The sequence below is a fragment of the Sus scrofa genome, chromosome 5, assembly GCF_000003025.6.
Source record: "Sus scrofa isolate TJ Tabasco breed Duroc chromosome 5, Sscrofa11.1, whole genome shotgun sequence".
NCBI classification, from domain to species: Eukaryota; Metazoa; Chordata; class Mammalia; order Artiodactyla; family Suidae; genus Sus; species Sus scrofa.
In genome coordinates, this window is record NC_010447.5 from 56,929,710 (window position 1) to 56,948,533 (window position 18,824).

Consider the following 18,824-nt stretch of genomic DNA (forward strand, 5'->3'; position numbering starts at 1 on the left):
AATTACGTATGTAGCTATGGCTTGAAAAATTGTTTTCATAAGGAAATTGATGCTCTTATTTCAAATTTGCTGGAAGCTATGAAGATTTTAGTGTATACTTTTAGTAGAATTAAGCAGTTAATGTAATAGAGTTAACTAAATGTGTGAGTCCTTAAAAGTGATAAATTTTGTCTCAGTTTTTAAGTTGTTTTGTTTAAGAGTAAATAAAAACACTGAAATTCTCAGTAAGAGTTGATGGTTCTGGGAGTTCCTGTTGTGGTGTAGCAGACACGAATCTGACTACTGTCCATGAAGATGTGGGTTCGATCTCTGGCCTCACTCAGTGGGTTAAGGATCTGGGGTTGCCTTGAGCTGTGGTGTAGGTTGCAGATGCGGCTCTGATCCCAAGTTGCTGTGGCTGCATCGTGGGCTGGTAGCTGCAGTTCTGATTTGAGCCCTAGCCCATGCTGCGAGTGTGGCCCTGCAAAGTGGGGAAAAAAAAAGAGTTGATGGTTCTTCTATATTATATATGTGTGTGAATATATAAAAATATATATATATTCCACATAGGTATAAGATGGATATGTCTATGTCTTTTTTAAAAGCCTAAAGGAGACAAACATTTGTAATTGTTTCCTTTGCAAGATGTGCCCTGTACTGCTGTGTTTAAATATCTGAAAGCCTCCACATTGCTGCATGAGCATCTATGACAAGTGACACTATAGTTGCCAAAGAGGAAAGTTTCTATATTTAAAATTCAGTTTAGCAAATCAACATTTTCTATGTCCTTTTCTAATGTCTCTTATTCTGACAGATCACTATTTTAAAACAACACAAACCACACATTTGTTTGTCTGTCAGGAAGAATTAAACATGAATAAGATGAGACACTGTGGCTATCGCTTTTCACTAAAACCACCTGCTGTGGTTTTAAAATGCAAACCAGATCAAAATCAGTACAAACCCTGGGGGTTTAATTTATGTGCTGAATGAACCAACTTGTTTTAAAAGAGCACTTTTTTTTTTTTTTTAAACTTTAGAAGAAAGTTGTACATCTATCTCATTTGATCTTTCACTAGCACTGTGAGCTAGAAGGACCAAGAATTACCTCTATTTTACTGGTGAGAAAATTGAGACAGAGACTTAATTGACTTGCTTAGGCTAGTTAGTGCCAGGAATGTTAGTTAGAGTTCCAGGCTTCTGTGAAAGCCTGTGTTCTAACCTTTAGCTCTAGATCTCTGTTATCGCAGTGATGTGCTCTTTCTGGATCTTATAGGCTAATGAGAGCAAATTGTGAAATAGCTAGGATTTTGTAAACTCCTGTTAAACTACTGCTGTCTTGAAATGGGCCATGGTAGGGATATTTATACCATGGAAATCAGAAAGTACTACAAATCAGGGTTTTTTATTTTTCCCCAGAGAATTGGTTTACCTGTGCACCACTGATTGTATCTAAGTATAAATTGAAGAAAGAAAATAAACATCATTAATAACAAAACCGAAACAATAATGTAGTATACATGTAATTTTATGAATGCAATACTTATTTAGGGTAGAGGTCAATATTTCTTTGTTCCTTAAGGTAGAAATTTGCTTTTAAGCTATGAATAAATATGGACAAGACTATCAGGAAAACTTGAATTAAACTTTGAGTGTTTTGAGGACCTTTATAAATCCTATCCATTCTTTAAGAAATAGGTCAAGTACCAGCCCTTCCAAAAATTATGGGCAGTTGCCTTGATTTTCCAATCCCAGAACCTCTAGTAGATTTAAAATAGAGCCACATGCATCGGGACTTATTTTCTGTGTGTTTCGTAGGGAATTCATTTTATTTCCTTAAGGATACAATAAACTCTTTGAAGAGTGGGACAAGGACTTCCCTCCTTTTTTCCTTTCTTTGAATTAATATTTAGTGAACATGTAGTCTGTGCCTGGTACTATTCTTACTGCCTCAGAAACAGCAGTTATCACACAAGTCTCTGCTTTTTGGAGCTTAAAGTTTAGTGAAAAGTCGGTAATTAATTTAAACCAATGAGAAATTACAACTGTGGTAAATACTTTGAAAAATTGTGTACAGTGCTAAGAGTATCCGAGAGTAGGCTTTTTATCTGTTCAAGGATGTCAATGAATGCTTTCTCTGAGGACGGGGTGATTGAACTGAGATGTGAAGAATGAGAAAGAATTTATTGGAAGTTATTAGGTCTTGAATATTATTTCTTTATGAAGGTTTTGTATGCCCTCCCAATCTGAATTAAGTTCCTAGATTAGTATGCCCACTATATGACCCTTTGTAATTTTCCCTTTGTAATATAACAATAATTTAAAATTTTATATTTTTTTCACTTAGTGTATGTTTTTAGGACTAAGTTTCTTTTGATCCCCTTGGCAGTCCATCTTCATTCTTGACACCTGCCAGTCACCTAGTAATTGTTTATACTTCTATTTTCTTTGCCTTTTAAAAATTTTTTTATAATAAAACTGGGATATGGTCTACTTACCTACCTCTCAGTTATTGAAAAAACATAGTTCTATAAAGTACACAAAAGTCAGAAATATTTTAGTGCCACAGACACCAGGGATGGCCAGGTATTCAGGGATGAATAGAAATATTGCAAGTGTCACAGTGTGGTCTAGGACAAAAGAAAAAGGCCATTTTATTTGGCAATAAGGAAGTTTTACTTATTCACATTCATGTTTTTTGAAGGACATTTGTTCAATTTGTAAAACAGATTAAAAATGGTTCCTGAAGGTAAATATCTGGTGTTAATTTTAAAAATTATCTTCTCGTGAAAGGCAAAAGGAACATGTAAATGAATACCTTCTTGAAAAAAAAGGTGATCCAAGTGTATGTATAGGATGTTGTCAAATTTGCTTTGAAAGAAGGAATAAGGAAAATGGAAGGAAGGGAAGAAAACTCATACAGGAAAACAGACCACAGGAAACTGATGGGACTGTTAAATGATTATCTCTTTTTTTGGAGGGGAAGGAGTCTTTATTGAATTGTTTTTCCTTTCCTGCCACATTTGGTCTCTAATCCATGTTCCCATCGGCACACAACACTATTCTCCTTCTATTTTTCTTTTCCTTGACATATTTACCGCTTTATTTTCATATTATCCTATAAACCTTGTATATATAGCTTTTATTTATTTATTTTTAAATTTCTTATTATGATGATTTTCAGTGTTCTATCAATTTCTTTGTACAGCAAAGTGACCCCATCATAATATATATATATTCTTTTTCTCACATTATCCTCCATCATATCCCATCACAAGTAATTAGATGTATAGATCCCTGTGCTATACAGCAGGATCTCATTGCCTGTCCACTCCAAATGCAAGAGTTTTCAACTACTAACCCCAGATTCCCAATCCATCCACTGCCTTCCCTGTCTCCCTGGCAAACACGAGTCTGTCCTCCCTGTCCATGATCTTTTCTGTTTTGTCAATAGATCGTTGTGCTGTATTTTAGACTCCACATGTAAGTGATATCATATGGTATCTTTCTCTTTCTGACTTATTTTACTTAGTATGAGAGTCTCTAGTTCCATCTATGTTGTTGAAAATGGCATTATTTTGTTCTTTTTATGGCTGAGTAATATTCCATCATATATATATACCATATCTTCCTAATCCATTCATCCGTCAGTGGACATTTAGGTTGTTTCCATGTCTTGGCTATTGTGAATAGTGCTGTAATGAACATATAGGTGCATGTATATTTTTCAGTGAAATTATTGTCTGGATATATTCCCAGGAGTGGGAATATATGGTAGTTCTATATTTAGTTTTCTGAGGTACCTCCATACTGGTCATATGGTAGTTCTATAGTTGGTTTTCTGAGGTACCTCCATACTGTTTTCCATAGTGGTTGTACCAATTTACATTCCCATCAACAGTGTAGGGGGGTTCCCTTTTCTCCACATCCTCTCTGGCATTTGTTATTTGTTGACTTGTTAATGATGACTACTCTGACTGGTGTGAGGTGGTACCTCATTGTAGTTTTGTTGTTTTTTAAGAGCCACACCCACACATGTGGAAGTTCCCAGGCCAGGGGTTGAGTTGGAGCTACAGCTGCTGGCCTATGCCAGAGCCACAGCAACACCAGATCAGAGCTGCATCTTCGACCTATGCCACAGCTCACGGCAACACCAGATCCTTAACCCACTGAGCAAAGCCAGGGATCAAACCTGCAACCTCATGGTTCCTAGTCAGATTCCTTTCTGCTGAGCCATGGCAGGAACTCGTCATTGTAGTTTTGATTTGTATTTCTCTAATAATTACTTATGTTGAGCATTTTTTCATGTGCCTGCTGGCTATCTGTATGTCTTCTTTGGTGAAATGTCTATTTAGGTCTTATTCCCATTTTTCTTTCTTTCTTTCTTTTCATTTTTTTTGTCTTTTGTCTTTTTGGGGCTGCATCTGCGGCATATGGAGGTTCCCAGGCTAGGGGTCTAATCGGAGCTGTTGCTGCCGGCCTACGCTAGAGCCACAGCTAAACTGCCAGATCCAAGCCACCTCTTCGACCTACACCACAGCTTACAGCAACGCCAGATCCTTAACCCACTGAGTGAGGCCAGGGATCAAACCCACAACCTCATGGTTCCTAGTCGGATTTGTTAACCACTGAGTCACAATGGGAACTCCATCCATACAAGTTTTAAAATACTTTGTTCTACTTTTGTAAAGAATGTCATTGGTAATTTGATAGGGATTGCATTGTATCTATAGATCACCTTAGACAGTATTGTCATTTTGACTATATTGATTCTTCCAATCCAAGGGTATGGCATATTTTTCCATCTATTTGTGTCTTCTTTGATTTCTTTCATCAGTGTCTTATAGTTTTCAGAGTACAGGTCTTTTGTCTCTTTAGGTAGGTTTATTCCTAGGTATTTTATTCTTTTTGATGCAGTGGTAAATGGGATTGTTTCCCTAATTACTCTTTCTGAGCTTTCATTGTTAGTATATAGAAATGCAGTCAATTTCTGTGTATTAATTTTGTATCCTGCGACTTTACCAAATTCATTGATGAACTATAATAGTTTTCTGGTAGTGTCTTTAGGATTTTATAGGTATAGAATCATGTCATCTGCAAACAATGATAATTCTACTTCTTTTCCAATTTGGATTCCTTTTATTTCTTTTTTTTCAAATGATTATCTTTAAATGATAGGGCTCTGGATAATATTTCTCTTCTTTGTACTTTTTTGTATTTTGTGCTTTTCTATATTTCTCAAGTTTTTAAATTTAATGATCTTATGTGACTTTTATAATGTAACATAAAATAACATTTCATAAAACTACAGTTACGAAGTTGAGTGGAATACAGAATTATGCTTATGTACTCAGAGGACTTTTGAACTACATTAAAATTTTTGCTTTTACTCACCTAAATTTTCTTACAATTTTAGGGTATTAATGTTAAAATGCCAGCTTGGTCTTTGCTTCCATGTCCATCTGTGCTTCTGGAGCCTGAGCATTTTGAGGGTGGAGATCTTTATATTTCTAGCGTCATTCTGGAAGTGACACGTATTTTATTGAATGAATAACTTTTTTTAAAAAATTTATTTATTTTTTTATTTTCCCACTGTACAGCAAGGGGTGAATGAATAACTTTAAAACTGAGATGTCTCAAACTTTTTATTGTCTTCAATCTATATACCTTTCTTTTTTCAGAACATAAACATTAAAGTCACGATGAATGGTCATATTTCTAATCATCCCAGTGGTTTTGGAATGTATCCATCTCAAATGAAGTAAGTTGGAAACTTTAATTTGTTACTTTTTTGGTCTTGATTTGGTGGTTTTAATTGTTTTCTATTTTGAATGAAAAGATTAGTTTCATTTCCTTATGTAGTTCATTCATGAGTATATAATTTCTTTGTTAACACTAAGATATGTTATCATTAAAAGTTTGCTATGTCTCATAAGGAAAAGATGGATAAGTAATATCAACCTCAGTGATAGGGAGCTAATACAAGATACATTGTTAAGGTAGTTTATGTAGTATTGCTTTCCATAGTTGAATGTATACTTTACTAAAGAGTTTTCACTTTCTCTGGAGCATTCTATTTTTGTTATTTGGTATGTTATATAGTATTGCTTTCCATAGTTGAGTAGCTCTCTTTCTCTGGCACCTTCTATCCAGTTTGAGGAGAGGTAAATGACACCTAGTCCACTCTCTCAAGATATTTACCACTGAGTAAAACAACAAAAAAGACCACTCCCTATGGATCCACATTTAATTTTTTTTTAACACTTGGATCATTTTTATTCACTTTAATATTCAGAATCAAATATTTTGAACCAGTCCTTTTCTTCCCCCAAGCATATTTTTAATTGAAATATAGTTGATTTACAATGTTGTGTTAGTTTCAGGTATACAGTACAGTGAATCAGTTCTATCTAACTATCTACCTACCTACCTACCTCTCTATCTATAAAATAATATATATTCTTTTTAGATTCTTTTCCCTTATAGGTTATTATAAAATACCGAATATATTTCCCTGTGCTATTCAGCAGTAAGTCTTTGTTGGTTATCTATTTTATGCATAATAGTATGTATAAGTTATAATTTGAAATCACTACCTTGATTTAAGTGGTACTGCCTTATATTTGTGGTTAATATTAATATTGTTCTTCTTTTATATTGGCCATCATGGCTTAGAGTTCACTGTTTTTCACTACCAGGTTATTTGCGCTTTTCAGAACCAGGTTGTTCATCTTTTTTCACCTTTTCTCTTTACGAAGACTGTTGCAGATCCCTTTAGTGTTGCTCAGTAAGAAACACCAGGGGAGTATATCAAGTGTCATCTTTCTTAACCCATCAGTTTATCCAAGCCAGAGAGTTTTCCCATACCCTCAATTTTTTTTCCTTTTTCTTACAAAATATATTCTTTTAATCGTGAATTTATAATAATTTACTCTATTAAGGAATTCTTGTTTCTATCCTATCCTTTCTCTTCTAGCTTTATTTGTGGCCTTTATCTCCCACCCGAATTGTCATTATTATTATTATTTTTTTTTGTCTTTTTTAGGGCCGCATCTGCGGCATATGGAAGTTCCCAGGTGAGGAGTCAAATTGGAGCTGCAGCTGCTGGCCTAAAACACAGCCACAGCAGCATGGGATCCAAACCGCATCTGTGACCTACACCACCGCTCATGACAATGCCTGATCCTAAACCCACTGAGTGAGGCCAGGGATTGAACCCGTATCCTCATAGATACTAGTTGGGTTCGTCACCCCTCTAAGCCACATGGGAACTCCCTCCTACCTGAATTATTGCAGTACCTTTCCATCTGTTTACCTTTCCATTAGTCTCTGGATTACCTTCCTTAGAAAGTTATTTGGATCATAAATCCTTACCTGTATAAAAATGTTTACTGTATCTGGAGAATAGAAATTTAATTCTTAAGCCCTCTCTTTGCCTTCCTGCTTCTCAAGCCATTCATCTCTTCTGAGCACATCCCATTAGATGCTTTTTCACTTACACACCAAGCTAGTTCTGGAGCCAATTCCTCATGCTTATTCCTCACTTCATTCTCCACCTGCCTTTAGTGCTGCTTTCCTTTCTTTTAGATTCTACTTAAACGCCAGGTTGGCAATGAAGTCTTCTTAAGCATCCTTGTAAAAAATTAGTCCTTTTTTTGATGTTATATCTATTAGCTTTACCCAGATATCACATTCTATCATAATTATTTTACTTATTTTATGAAAAATACCCCTCCCCCTTACCTTTCCTTTCTTTCTTTTAGATTTTAGGACTTAGTACATGTTTACTAAGTAAATTTTTAGAAGTCAAACAATATATTAACTTCACATAATGTTATCAGTAACAGGAAGCTAGAAGTAGGGTAAAGCCGGTCAAATTTAGTGATAGAGTGTTGTTTTCATTAACTGCATTTTAAATATTTGTGAAAATAGTATCTTTTATAGTTTGAATCATTGAGAGCTTTTTATAATTGTATCACTGCTCACAACTGAATTTAATATGACAAACATATATTCTAAAGTAGCTTCAAACTTATTGGATCTCCTTGGCTATGGTTCTGACTTGGTGTTTAAGAGAAGGCTGTTATTTGTACCAACCTCAGTCCACATTGAATCAGTATCCAAAATCCCATTTCTTGACCAGATTTGTATCTGGCTCTTTTTGACAGACCCAGTTAATATAAACTCAGTGTGTTTTTTGACAAGCACATGGCTATTGTAGTCCACTGGAATTTTTATTTGTAGTTTTGACTGTTTATTGCATACTTTGGACTTTAACTCAGCCCAATGATTGTTTTTTATTACAGTGGCTACGGATCATCACCTACCTTTTCCATGAACAGAGAACACAATTCAAGAACAAGTGCAAAGGCCCTCTATGGTATGTTTGTGTATTTGATGGTGTATAATTCTATTTCTAACCGTTTTTTACAAATTACAATTTCAAAATCATAGTTTGAATCCACGCCTTGTTTATAGTATTGGGAATGAAGTAGTGATTGATAGATAAGGATTATTTTAAAAAGAATTTTTTTCGGACATTACCAAAGCCATGACCTCTGCTGGCTGTCATACAATTTAAAACTACAGGTCAAATGGATTCAGTACTTTCTAAGGAGTATCATAGGTGGATTTTCCCATCTAATTATGTAAGATATGTTTTGTTCTTCATGACTAATCGAGTTGATTATGAACTGACAGTTGACAGGAGTTCTTCCTTATAGCTCTTGAAACTGTTAGGTAGTATTGTAGTATGATTAGCAGCCCTTATACAATTTCTTTCTGATCTCTCTTAACTCTCATTTTCTTCCCTCTATTGTCTCACTTATAAATAATATTTTTTAAGCTTCAGGTATAAAATAAAGTCAGTATTTCAAAGAAGTTAAGAGCTCTGAAATATCCTACATTATGTTTAGGAAGGCATTTGCTTTCACAGTGTCTGTATGGTCTTTTATTATTTTATAGCAATAAAGAATGAGACTAATGTTGTGGTTAAGAGCAAAGACTCTGGAACTGGACATTCTGGGTTCAAATCCAGTTCTACCATTTATTAGCCCAATGATCTTGAGCAAATTACCTTTCTGTCTCTCATTTTGTTTATCTGTATAATGGGGATATCTCATAGGGTTGATGTGAGAATTTAATGAGTTAGTACATATAAAATGCTTAGAACAGTGCCCAGAAAGCAAAAAACACTGTGTATATTTGTTGTTATTGTAATTATCTACCATAGGAACCAATAGCATAAATTTGGAATTCTTTTCTTTTTACGTCATCAAGATATACAGCATTTTGGCTGTGGTAAGAATGACTCATTCTGAGGTTTCGTGATTCTGTTTCTGCCTATATATCCAGTGACTAGACTTTCAGACTCAAATGGTATGTTCATAAAATGGATTTTATGCCATACCTGGATACATTTTTTTTTTGTGGCCTTGCAGTCTGATTAGCATTGGTTTCAATTCTCTTGAGAACAATATTGTGACATTCTTACCGTGGCCCAGTCAATGTGTGTTGTAGATCTAGAGAATATATTCAATAAATACTTGTTGTGTGTTTAGTTTGTGCCCAGAACAGGGTTAGTAATATGTGGTCCTTGACTTTAAGGGACTTTCGCTCTAGAAAATGACTTGAAGAAACTGAAAAGGGATATTCCCCCCATCCTCAAATAAAATTGTCAATTCCTTTGGTCTTTTATTTCTAGACAGATACTTATTAAGTGCTTCTGTGTGCTGGGCCATGATCTTCAGAGTCTTTATTTCTCAGTCCTTCATTCATTTCAAAGATGAATAAGAGATGGTCATTGCTTGTGCACTGTCTTGGTGAGGTAGACTGGTGCATGAGTTGTGATAAAGTGCTGAATTAGCTCAGATGGTGATGGTGGGGGTAAGGTCAGCGCTTCTAAGTCGGCTGGGGAGGTAGGCAGGAGGGATTTCATAGAGAGGTTCAACTCTGAAGTTCTCTAGGCATTTGCTGGGGGTGGGGGTGGAGCACTGGAAGGTGCTGTAAACAGTTATATGAACCCTTTTTAAGTGCTTTCGTAGAGAGATTCAACTCTAAAAATCTCTAGGCATTTGGCGGGGGGGGCAGGTGCTGGAAGGTGTTATAAGCAGCTGTATGAACCCTTCTGTAAGCTCTGTGAAGATGGGCCACAGATTTCTAAATTTAGCACAGTGACTAATATATAACTTATGCTCAGTAAATACTTGTAGAATGAATATGATGAGTCAACGAGATTACAGATAGTTGTATTTCACTGGAGGGTTCAAGGCGGTGCATCAGGAAATATGATTGGAAAAATAAACATAGACCACATTAGGAAAAAGCATATGAAAAGCATTTGGACCTTCTTTGCAGGGAACAACTGGCCATTAAACTGTTTTAATCAGGTGAATAATAGGTCATATTTGTCTTGGGTCACTCTGATAGCAGTTGAGGATGAATTTGATGAGTATGGATGAAAGGAGTGAATCAGAGACCTAAATAATTTGGGTAAGTCAGCTCTAAATAATAGCCCAAAGATTTCGTTAAGGAGAAAGAGGATTAATCATCTCACAAATACCATGGATCCAAAAGTCTATTTTCAGAGAGCTAACAAAGGAATAAGGAATTTAAAAAATAGGACTCACCTGCATATTTTAATATTTATTTTGTGTTAGGGGCAATTTCATAAAGTCATAGATCGAAGAATTGAATCTTTAGGTTTTAAGCAGTAAATTTTTATTTCCCCCTTTTTACATATAAAGCAAGCTGAGGCTCCTTTTTAAAGTGAGGTTAACTTGACAAAGTCACATAACTTTAAAAATCTTGACTGTAAGAAAATATAACAGTAAATCTTGTGTAGTATGACAAAAATGAATGATGTGTAGGTAAAACAGAGGATATATATAGAAGGGTTGAAAGGGGCAAATCCAAGAGGATTTATAGAGAAGAGAGACTCAGCAGTGTGTTGGGCTGACAAGTCTGAGGGTTTTAAGTTCCTTGAAGTCACAGATAATGTTTCCTTCCTCCTTGTATCTAATATTCACCCCTCCCTCCTAAAACACTGTACACACACACACACACACACACACACACACACTCACGCTTTCTCTTTAGGCTCCCAGTAAATGTCCATGGAATGAATGATTAGATAGATGGATGACAGTGGAGAAATACATTCAGGTTTTGAATAACCTTTGCAATAAATCCATTCTAGTTCAAATTTTAACTCCATTTAGTTAATACTGGGAGTATTTAGCTTCCCATTGGCATACTTTATTTATTTAGCCTTAATTTTTTTTTTTTTTTTTTTTTTTTTAGGGCTGCACCTGTGGCATGTGGAAGTTCCCAGGCTAAGGGTCGAATCAGAGATGTACCTACTGGCCTATGCCACAGCCAAAATGCAGTATCCGAGCCATGTCTGTGACCTACACCATAGCTCATGGCAACCCGGATCCTTAACCCACTGAGTGGGGCCAGGGATCAAACCTGCACCCTCATGGATACTAGTCAGGTTTGTTGCCTCTGAGCCATGATGGGAACTCCCCCAATCTGCATAGTTTTAACTTTCCTTTTGTAACTAGAAAGTTGGTAAAGGAGAGATTTGAAATATTTATTTTGTTACAATGTATGCATCTTCTTTAAGAGTTTTCCTTTCACCATGACTAAACCAGTTGAATAAATCTTTCCAGAATTCCTTTGTTTTCATGGGTGGTACGTGGACTTCTTTGGGATATGAGGGTATTATCTAGTCTACTGGATTAGAAGTTTTGCAGTCATGCCCACTGTTTTTAATATACCAACCACCAGCTAGATACTGCATCAGGAGTTGCATGCAGCTTGGTCTTTTTTATGAGAACGCCTTTCCACTTGACACCGTAATATACCATCCAGACTGTTTCAGCATCATGCTAAGAGAGGTAGTGCATGGGTTTTGGAAGCCAAGTGATCTGTGGCTGAATCACAGCACTTCTACGGAAGGGATTCCCTTTTGAGCAAATGATTTCTTCTATTGGCCCCAGGTTCCTCAACTATAAAAAAGAAATGATAAGAATTTTGTGATAAGTTTATATAAGAAAATAGAAGTAATGAGGCTATCATGGCAGTGAGGAAAGGTGTAAGAGAGTCACTTTTTGTCCTGGGTCCTGAGATTTATCAAGGCCCTCAAATTTAATATTTTCATGTTACCTCTAAATGATTAATCAAGTGAGTAATACTTTGGCAGGATCAACTGGTAATCTTCAGCATATATTTTTTAAGCTTATGTTCCAGATATTACTAGAACTATTTTTTAAATAAATCCTGTTGGAGTTCCCATCATGGCGCAGTGGTTAACGAATCCGACTAGAACCATGAGGTTGTGTGTTCAATCCCTGGCCTTGCTCAGTGGGTTAAGGATCCGGCTTTGCCGTGAGCTGCGGTGTAGGTTGCAGACGCGGCTCGGATCCCGCGTTGCTGTGGCTCTGGCGTAGGCCGGTGGCTACAGCTCCGATTCAACCCCTAGCCTGGGAACCTCCATATGCCGCGGGTGCAGCCCTAGAAAAGACAATAAAATAAAATGAAATAAATAAATAAATAAATGAAATGAAATAAAATAAAATAAATCCTGTAAAAGTGAACTATACATTATGACAATAAATGTGCTTCCTTTGGATATCTGTTCATTTGCTCAAGGAACGTGGTTAAAATATGCTGCAGTTTTAATAACCCTATATTGTCTTTTCTTTATTATTTTATAAGAAATTTCAAAGCCAGTATGTGAGAGGCTGTGTGTCACTGAAGTCCTTGGGAGTATAAGTAGGAACTGAATATTAATTTCTGTCTTCTACAGTGTCTTTCTTTTCTGATCTCATGACAGTAACATTTCATTTGGCTGCTGTTAACAGGGACTTGACAGTTTTATTTGATTTTTTTCTGGCTAGTCTGCTTGTCAAAGTCTTTGAGCTTTAAAATTGATTGTGAGGGAAATACTTGTAAAAAACATTAAATACTTCCTTCTGTGGGGGCGTGGCTCCTGTAAGCTCTCATCCAGGACTCAGAGACCCAGTGCACACACTAGCTTGTGTACTGTGATGGTTCACAGGCTGCATTCCCTACCTTTACACCAAATCATTGAGAACCTTTCCCCTTTGGGATAGTTGAGGCTAGTTTGTTTGTTTTTGTTTGTTTGTTTGTTTGTTTCCCCATGTGGCTGAGTCACAAGTGATTTTAATAACCCCTTATAAACTTTCCCTGTTGTTAACTGCCTGTTTCTGGCATTGCTTCTGATCTGGATGGGCTAAAAAAAGTAGATAGAAAATCTTGTAGTAATGAGGTTCTGGGTGGGGAATAGAGGGTACTTTCCATCAGAGCCTATCTATTGAAATGTGACAGCTCCATCTCCTACTCAGAGGGCTTATTTTATTTAAGCAGGGGTTCTTTGTTGTGTTCTGAATAGCTGAACTTCCTAGGAAGGTAGCCTACCTTTAAATTTGATATTGATATATTTGGAATATGATCATTTATCATAAATAATCATCTGTTTAAAGTTACCCTATCCAGGAAAACACAAGTTTCACCAAATCACCCATATAGTATACTTTGTTGTCATTCCCAACATTTTTAATACTGCTGGGAGGCCAAATAGTAAAGGATAAATAGGGAAGACAGGCACACACTCAAGTCTCACTTGACCTTGAGTTTGGACACTTTTGTGATGTGCACAAGTAGGAAAATACATTTGTGTTTTCCTTGCTTTTCTTTTTTCTTGGAGAGGTACTGCTAAGAAGTGAGTTTAAGTAATCTATAATCTGTACAGTCCACTTCTGTACAATTAACTTGACTCTAAACTTGCCTGTATTTTTTCATGGTGCCCTACTCAGCTTTCCCAGAGCAATATTCCTAAGTATAGCACTTTTCTTAATAGATATATACCCCACATATTTTCCTTTCTTTTTTTACTTATCTTTCTTTTTCTTTCTGTCCCTTTTAGTCTCCTGATCTTGGTTTGGGACTAGTTTCTCTGTTTAATTGTCAGAATTGGAAGCTCAGGCAAGATCTTACAAATTCAGGGGGCACAAAGGGTTAAAACCCACTTCTCTTATCTCCATCCTCATTATTTACAAGGTATAATTTACTTGGAAAAAATTAAACAGTTTAAGAAAAAAATTTTTTGGTATTCTTTTTTTTTTTTTTTCGTGGCCACACCTGTGACATATGCCAGTTCCCAGGCTAGGGGTTGAATTAGAGGTTCAGCAACTGGCCTGTGCCACTGCCACAGCAATGTGGGATCCAAGTTGCATCTGTGACCTACACCACAGCTCAAGGCAATGCCTGGTCCCTAACCCACTGAATGAGGCAGGGATAGAACATGCATCCTCATGGGTACTAGTTGGGTTCGTAACCCACTGAGCCACAATGGGAAGTCCAACATTTTTTGAAATTCTTAAGAAGTAAAAGGCCCACAATTATATATTATCAGGAGGTTGGGCGATGTTAAGACTCAAAATTTAGCTTCATAGAGTGTGTCAGTGCATGTCCTCAAAAAGACAGCTTGGCGATTTTCCCACCTGATCTGAAAGTTTTGTAGCTGCTTTTCTTCCCAGGGGATAAACTATTTTAATGGATTATTGGATTAGCCAGGAAAAGTGATTCTTAAATAATATAGCTTTGTAAAAATGACTTGTTTTTAGAAAGTTATCTTGTTCAGATACTGATTTGTCAATCTGCGATTATAGTTACCTAGAAAATGAGAGCTTGTAATTATTACTCAGTGCTTCTCACTAATTCCCACTAATCCACCTCTCCTCCATGGAAATTATACACTAAAATAGTGGGAAAAGAATTGTCTTTTACTGTGGTTGAAAGTTTTTTTTAAGTGTGCAGTAATCTGAACTGTAGCCCATTGTTTTATTTAGAGAGAGGAATACCTGGCAACTGCTTTTATGTTACTTTTTTTTTTTTTTTTTTCTTTTTAGGACCACACCTGTGGCATATGGAAGTTCCCAGGCTAGGGGTTGAACTGGAGCTGCATCTGCCAGCCTACACCACAGCCACAGCAAGACTGGATCCAAGCTGTATCTACAACCTACACTGCCGCTTGCTGAGCAAGGCCTGGGATCAAACCTGCATCCTCATGGACACTATGTTGGGTTCTTAACCCACTGAGCCACAATAGCAACTCCACATTTTTAAAGTAACCAAATCCTTAACTTTCTAAGCAATGCTTTGTTTTCAGAGAAAGAAATAATAACAATTTTCTGAATATTAGCTGTTTCAAAGTTTGTTCTCTTATGCATAAATAGCAATATAGGCAAACAGGAATTAGGTTTAAATACTGAGACTTGCATGTTGTTATAGTTGTCATTGGACTCCTTGGAGAGTTAAATGGAACCTAATTTTAAAAATTTGAGACTTTTCAGGGGATCAGTTTTAGCACACAGCAAAACTGAGGAGAAGGTACAAAGATTTCCCATATAGCCCCACAGCCTAGCCTCCTCCGCTATCAACAGCCCCCACCACTTCTGTTACAGTTGATGAACTTACACTGATATATCATAACCACCCAAAGTTCATTTGCAACCTAAATTTACGTTCCTGATCAAGAAGTAAAATATCAGTTTTTGCAGCAGCATATCAATTCGTAATGCTAAAATGATGTGTAAAGGATTTTCATCTTTGGCTACTGAATTCACCTAAATCTGTCTCTTTGGGTTTGTATGTTTCTGATCCATGGGATGAAAGTTACTAAGAAAAACAGGGAAATACAATCAGTGGTACTACAGTCACACAAAGTTTGTTCCTAGCTCTAATTGACTGAGAGAGACAGACTATTTGACCATGATTTACCCTCTTAATCTGGAAAGAAGAAAATTTCAGTTTAAAGAGATAAGATGTGGTAAGTGAGTTGGCATCTGCAGAGATTTTGGGAACAGTAGTTTCCAGCCTTGGCTGCACATTAGATTTGCCTGGGGAGCTTTTACAAATCCCAATGCCCAGACTGCATCCTAGACCAATTACATTAAAATGTGTGGCGGGGGGGAAGGGCAGTCATTTTTATAGTGCATTCTAATGTGTGGCGAAGGTTGTAGAAAGGTTTTCATTGTTCAAGAAAGTGGTGAAGGTCAGGAGAGACTTTATCTTAAATATCATGGAGACTATTTTATTTAGGCTTTTCACATATTTAAAGGCTTTGGTGAGATTTTTTAGGCTTAGGAGCATAACTACTATTTACAGGTGTACTTGACAGTACATATGATTTTCATAAAAAATAAATGTACTATACATGTCTTTTAAGGAGTCCTCTTTGAAAATTTCCTATTACAATGTTAATATTAACCTTTATTTAGTCATTGACTTAAATCACTGGAACTACTAGTTTATTTATAATCCATTTTACGGCATTTTTGTATTTTTCAGATTTTTTTTTTTTTTTTTTTGTCTTTTGTCTTTTTAGGGCAGCACCCGCAGCATATGGAGGTTTCCAGGCTAGGGGTCCAATCAGAGCTGTAGCCTCTGGCCTATACTAGGGTCACAGCAAAGCCAGATCCGGCCGCGTCTGCGACCTACACTACAGCTCATGGCAACACTGGATCCTTACCCCCCTGATCGAGGCCAGGGATAGAACCTATGTCCTCATGGATGCTAGTCAGGTTTCCTTAACCACTGAGCCACCATGGGAACTCCTGTATTTTTGGGATCTTTAAAAGGCAAGTTTTCGTAACCCATACATCTCATTCATTGTGTAACATCAGCGAGAAAGAGCTTAGAAATTCCTGAAATGGATTCTTAATTTGGAGTATTAGAAATGGTAGCCTATCTTTTAGGCAATCAGAGTAATCAGTGGACATCATACTATCAAATAGTGTTTTTCTACTTCTGTAAAGTATATTTCTGTGGGGTTGAGAAATTATGTGTTAGGAAATTTAGGGAAACAAAGCCTTGCTAATTCATGATGAGAATATTTAATTACAAAACATACAATATTCTTGACCCTCAACAGCGTTTGCCAATCAGTTATCTGAAAGATTCAGTCAAGCATTTGAGCATCCTGTCGTTACCATGTCAGAACTGGAAACCATGGCAACCACTGTCATTTCTTTTACTATCTTCAGGCCAGACCAAAGGAAACAGAACTACCCTCATGTTCCGAGTCATCCCTGGAAAATTATGTTAGAGTATAATGAACCAGTGATTCTGAAATATTGATTAGTTCTAAAAGTGCTTTTCTCAAGTATGTCCCTAAGTTATGTCTTGTATTTTAAAAGTTATAATGGTTTTACCAAGAATAATTATCCATTTGTTAGTATCTCACATTGACTGATCTTCAGCTAATAATCAGAAAAAAATATGCTTGTTCACTTTTTAAAAGTAAATTAAGGTTTATGTTTTGTCATATTAGAGTAGAAAATTTAAGGTGAAACTAGATATTTCTTTTGATCACATTGTCTTGGTAGGACCAGATGGATCATACTTCTTCAGATCATCATCGAAACAAAAAAAGAAAGGTAGCAGATACTGAACTCTGTAGTGTGTCTGTTTTTATTAAGTAACTTAATGCTGCAAAAGCAAAAATAGAATATATTGGAATAATATCAGAGTGATGTAATATCAGGCATATTTATATTTTCTCTGAAGCTTTAAGATAAATGTAAATAAAAAGATCATAACTTTCATAGATATCGTGAAACAAAATTTTGTCAAAGTTTAAAAAAATTCTGTGTTAACATTCTGAGTCTGTATGTGTGCTTTTTATATTTGTCCTTGTTTTGCTTTTCAGCAGAGCTTTTCAACTTCTGTTGTCATAGGAAGATCTAAAAGTTTCTCTGTTACCTTAAAGCAATAGATTTGCATTAGGCAAAAAGTCGGCTATTTGGAAAACTAAAGTGTGCATGCAAGAGAGACAGAGAGACAGAGGCAGAGACACACAGAGAGACACTGAGACAGAGAATTTTAGTACCGTAGGACTCTTGAAGTTTGATGTATTTAACCCTTTTATCTTACAATAAGGGTACTGAGACCCAGAGTTTGCAAAATTCAGTACCCTACTTAGTGACAGAGCCAAAGCTAGAATCAAAGCCCTTCTGGGTCTCAGAGTTCTTTTCACCATAGTAGCATTCTGCTTTAGAAAAAAAATAGGGCAACTACAAATTTACAAATGCAACAGATCTAAAATATTATTACCTTCACGTATTTCATATTTTATTTTGATTTTGCAGCATTTTACAAAAGAAGAACAAGGTTGCTTTTTGCTTTTTAAATAGTTTGATGCAGTGACTTTCTACCTAACTTTCTTATTTTTTTCTAACAGCTTATATCTGCAATTCTGAGTATCACATGTGTGTGTTCCGTAGAAGTGTGAAAGTTGTTAAAGTTTAATGGCAATGAGTATGAATCTTCTCTAACACTCTCCATAGTGTGGATGTGGTGAAAGAAGATGTTCCTTGCAGTGTCTATTACTTTAATAACGTAGTCTAACTCATATACAGTATTCCACAGATTCCACAGTTCCATTTGGTTTTCAGTGCATTAAAAAGATGTAATTTATTAGCCAGTTTTTACTTTTTTTTTTTTTTTTTTTTTGCCAAACGAGAGGTGCCTGATTAATAAAATCTTTCGACAAATTTCTTTCTGACGTTAATCATCATCTTAACCTTTGGGATTCTGAACATTTATTTTGGGTCACAGTATTCTCACATATCATTTCAGCTTTCTCATGGCTTTTTCATTTAATATGAATAATGAATATTCTCAGATACATCATGCAATGGTGACTTGGCTACTGTACTTATATATGAGATAGACTAGTTTTAAAGATGGCACAGAACACTGGTATATGAACTTCAGCCTAGTAGTGGGTAAATAATGGCTTTTTAAACTTCTTTTTC

At 36.0% G+C, this 18,824-nt stretch overlaps 1 protein-coding gene across 8 annotated transcripts in view; it reads left to right on the forward strand.

The window, feature by feature from the left end:
• Positions 1 to 18,824, forward strand: part of EPS8 (epidermal growth factor receptor pathway substrate 8) — a 187,673-nt gene that overhangs the window by 112,265 nt on the left and 56,584 nt on the right. For 3 of the 8 annotated variants that reach the window (XM_021092299.1, XM_021092298.1, XM_021092300.1), the window contains exons 2-4: positions 5,661 to 5,740; positions 8,286 to 8,359; positions 17,394 to 17,444. In XM_021092299.1, the coding sequence (XP_020947958.1) occupies positions 5,682 to 5,740; positions 8,286 to 8,359; positions 17,394 to 17,444 (184 nt within the window). In that variant the 5' untranslated portion in view covers positions 5,661 to 5,681. Of the gene's footprint in view, positions 1 to 5,660; positions 5,741 to 6,472; positions 6,509 to 8,285; positions 8,360 to 17,393; positions 17,445 to 18,824 lie in introns of those variants that run through there. The other 5 variants (XM_021092301.1, XM_005664050.3, XM_005664051.3 and 2 more) reach the window with 3 other exon arrangements.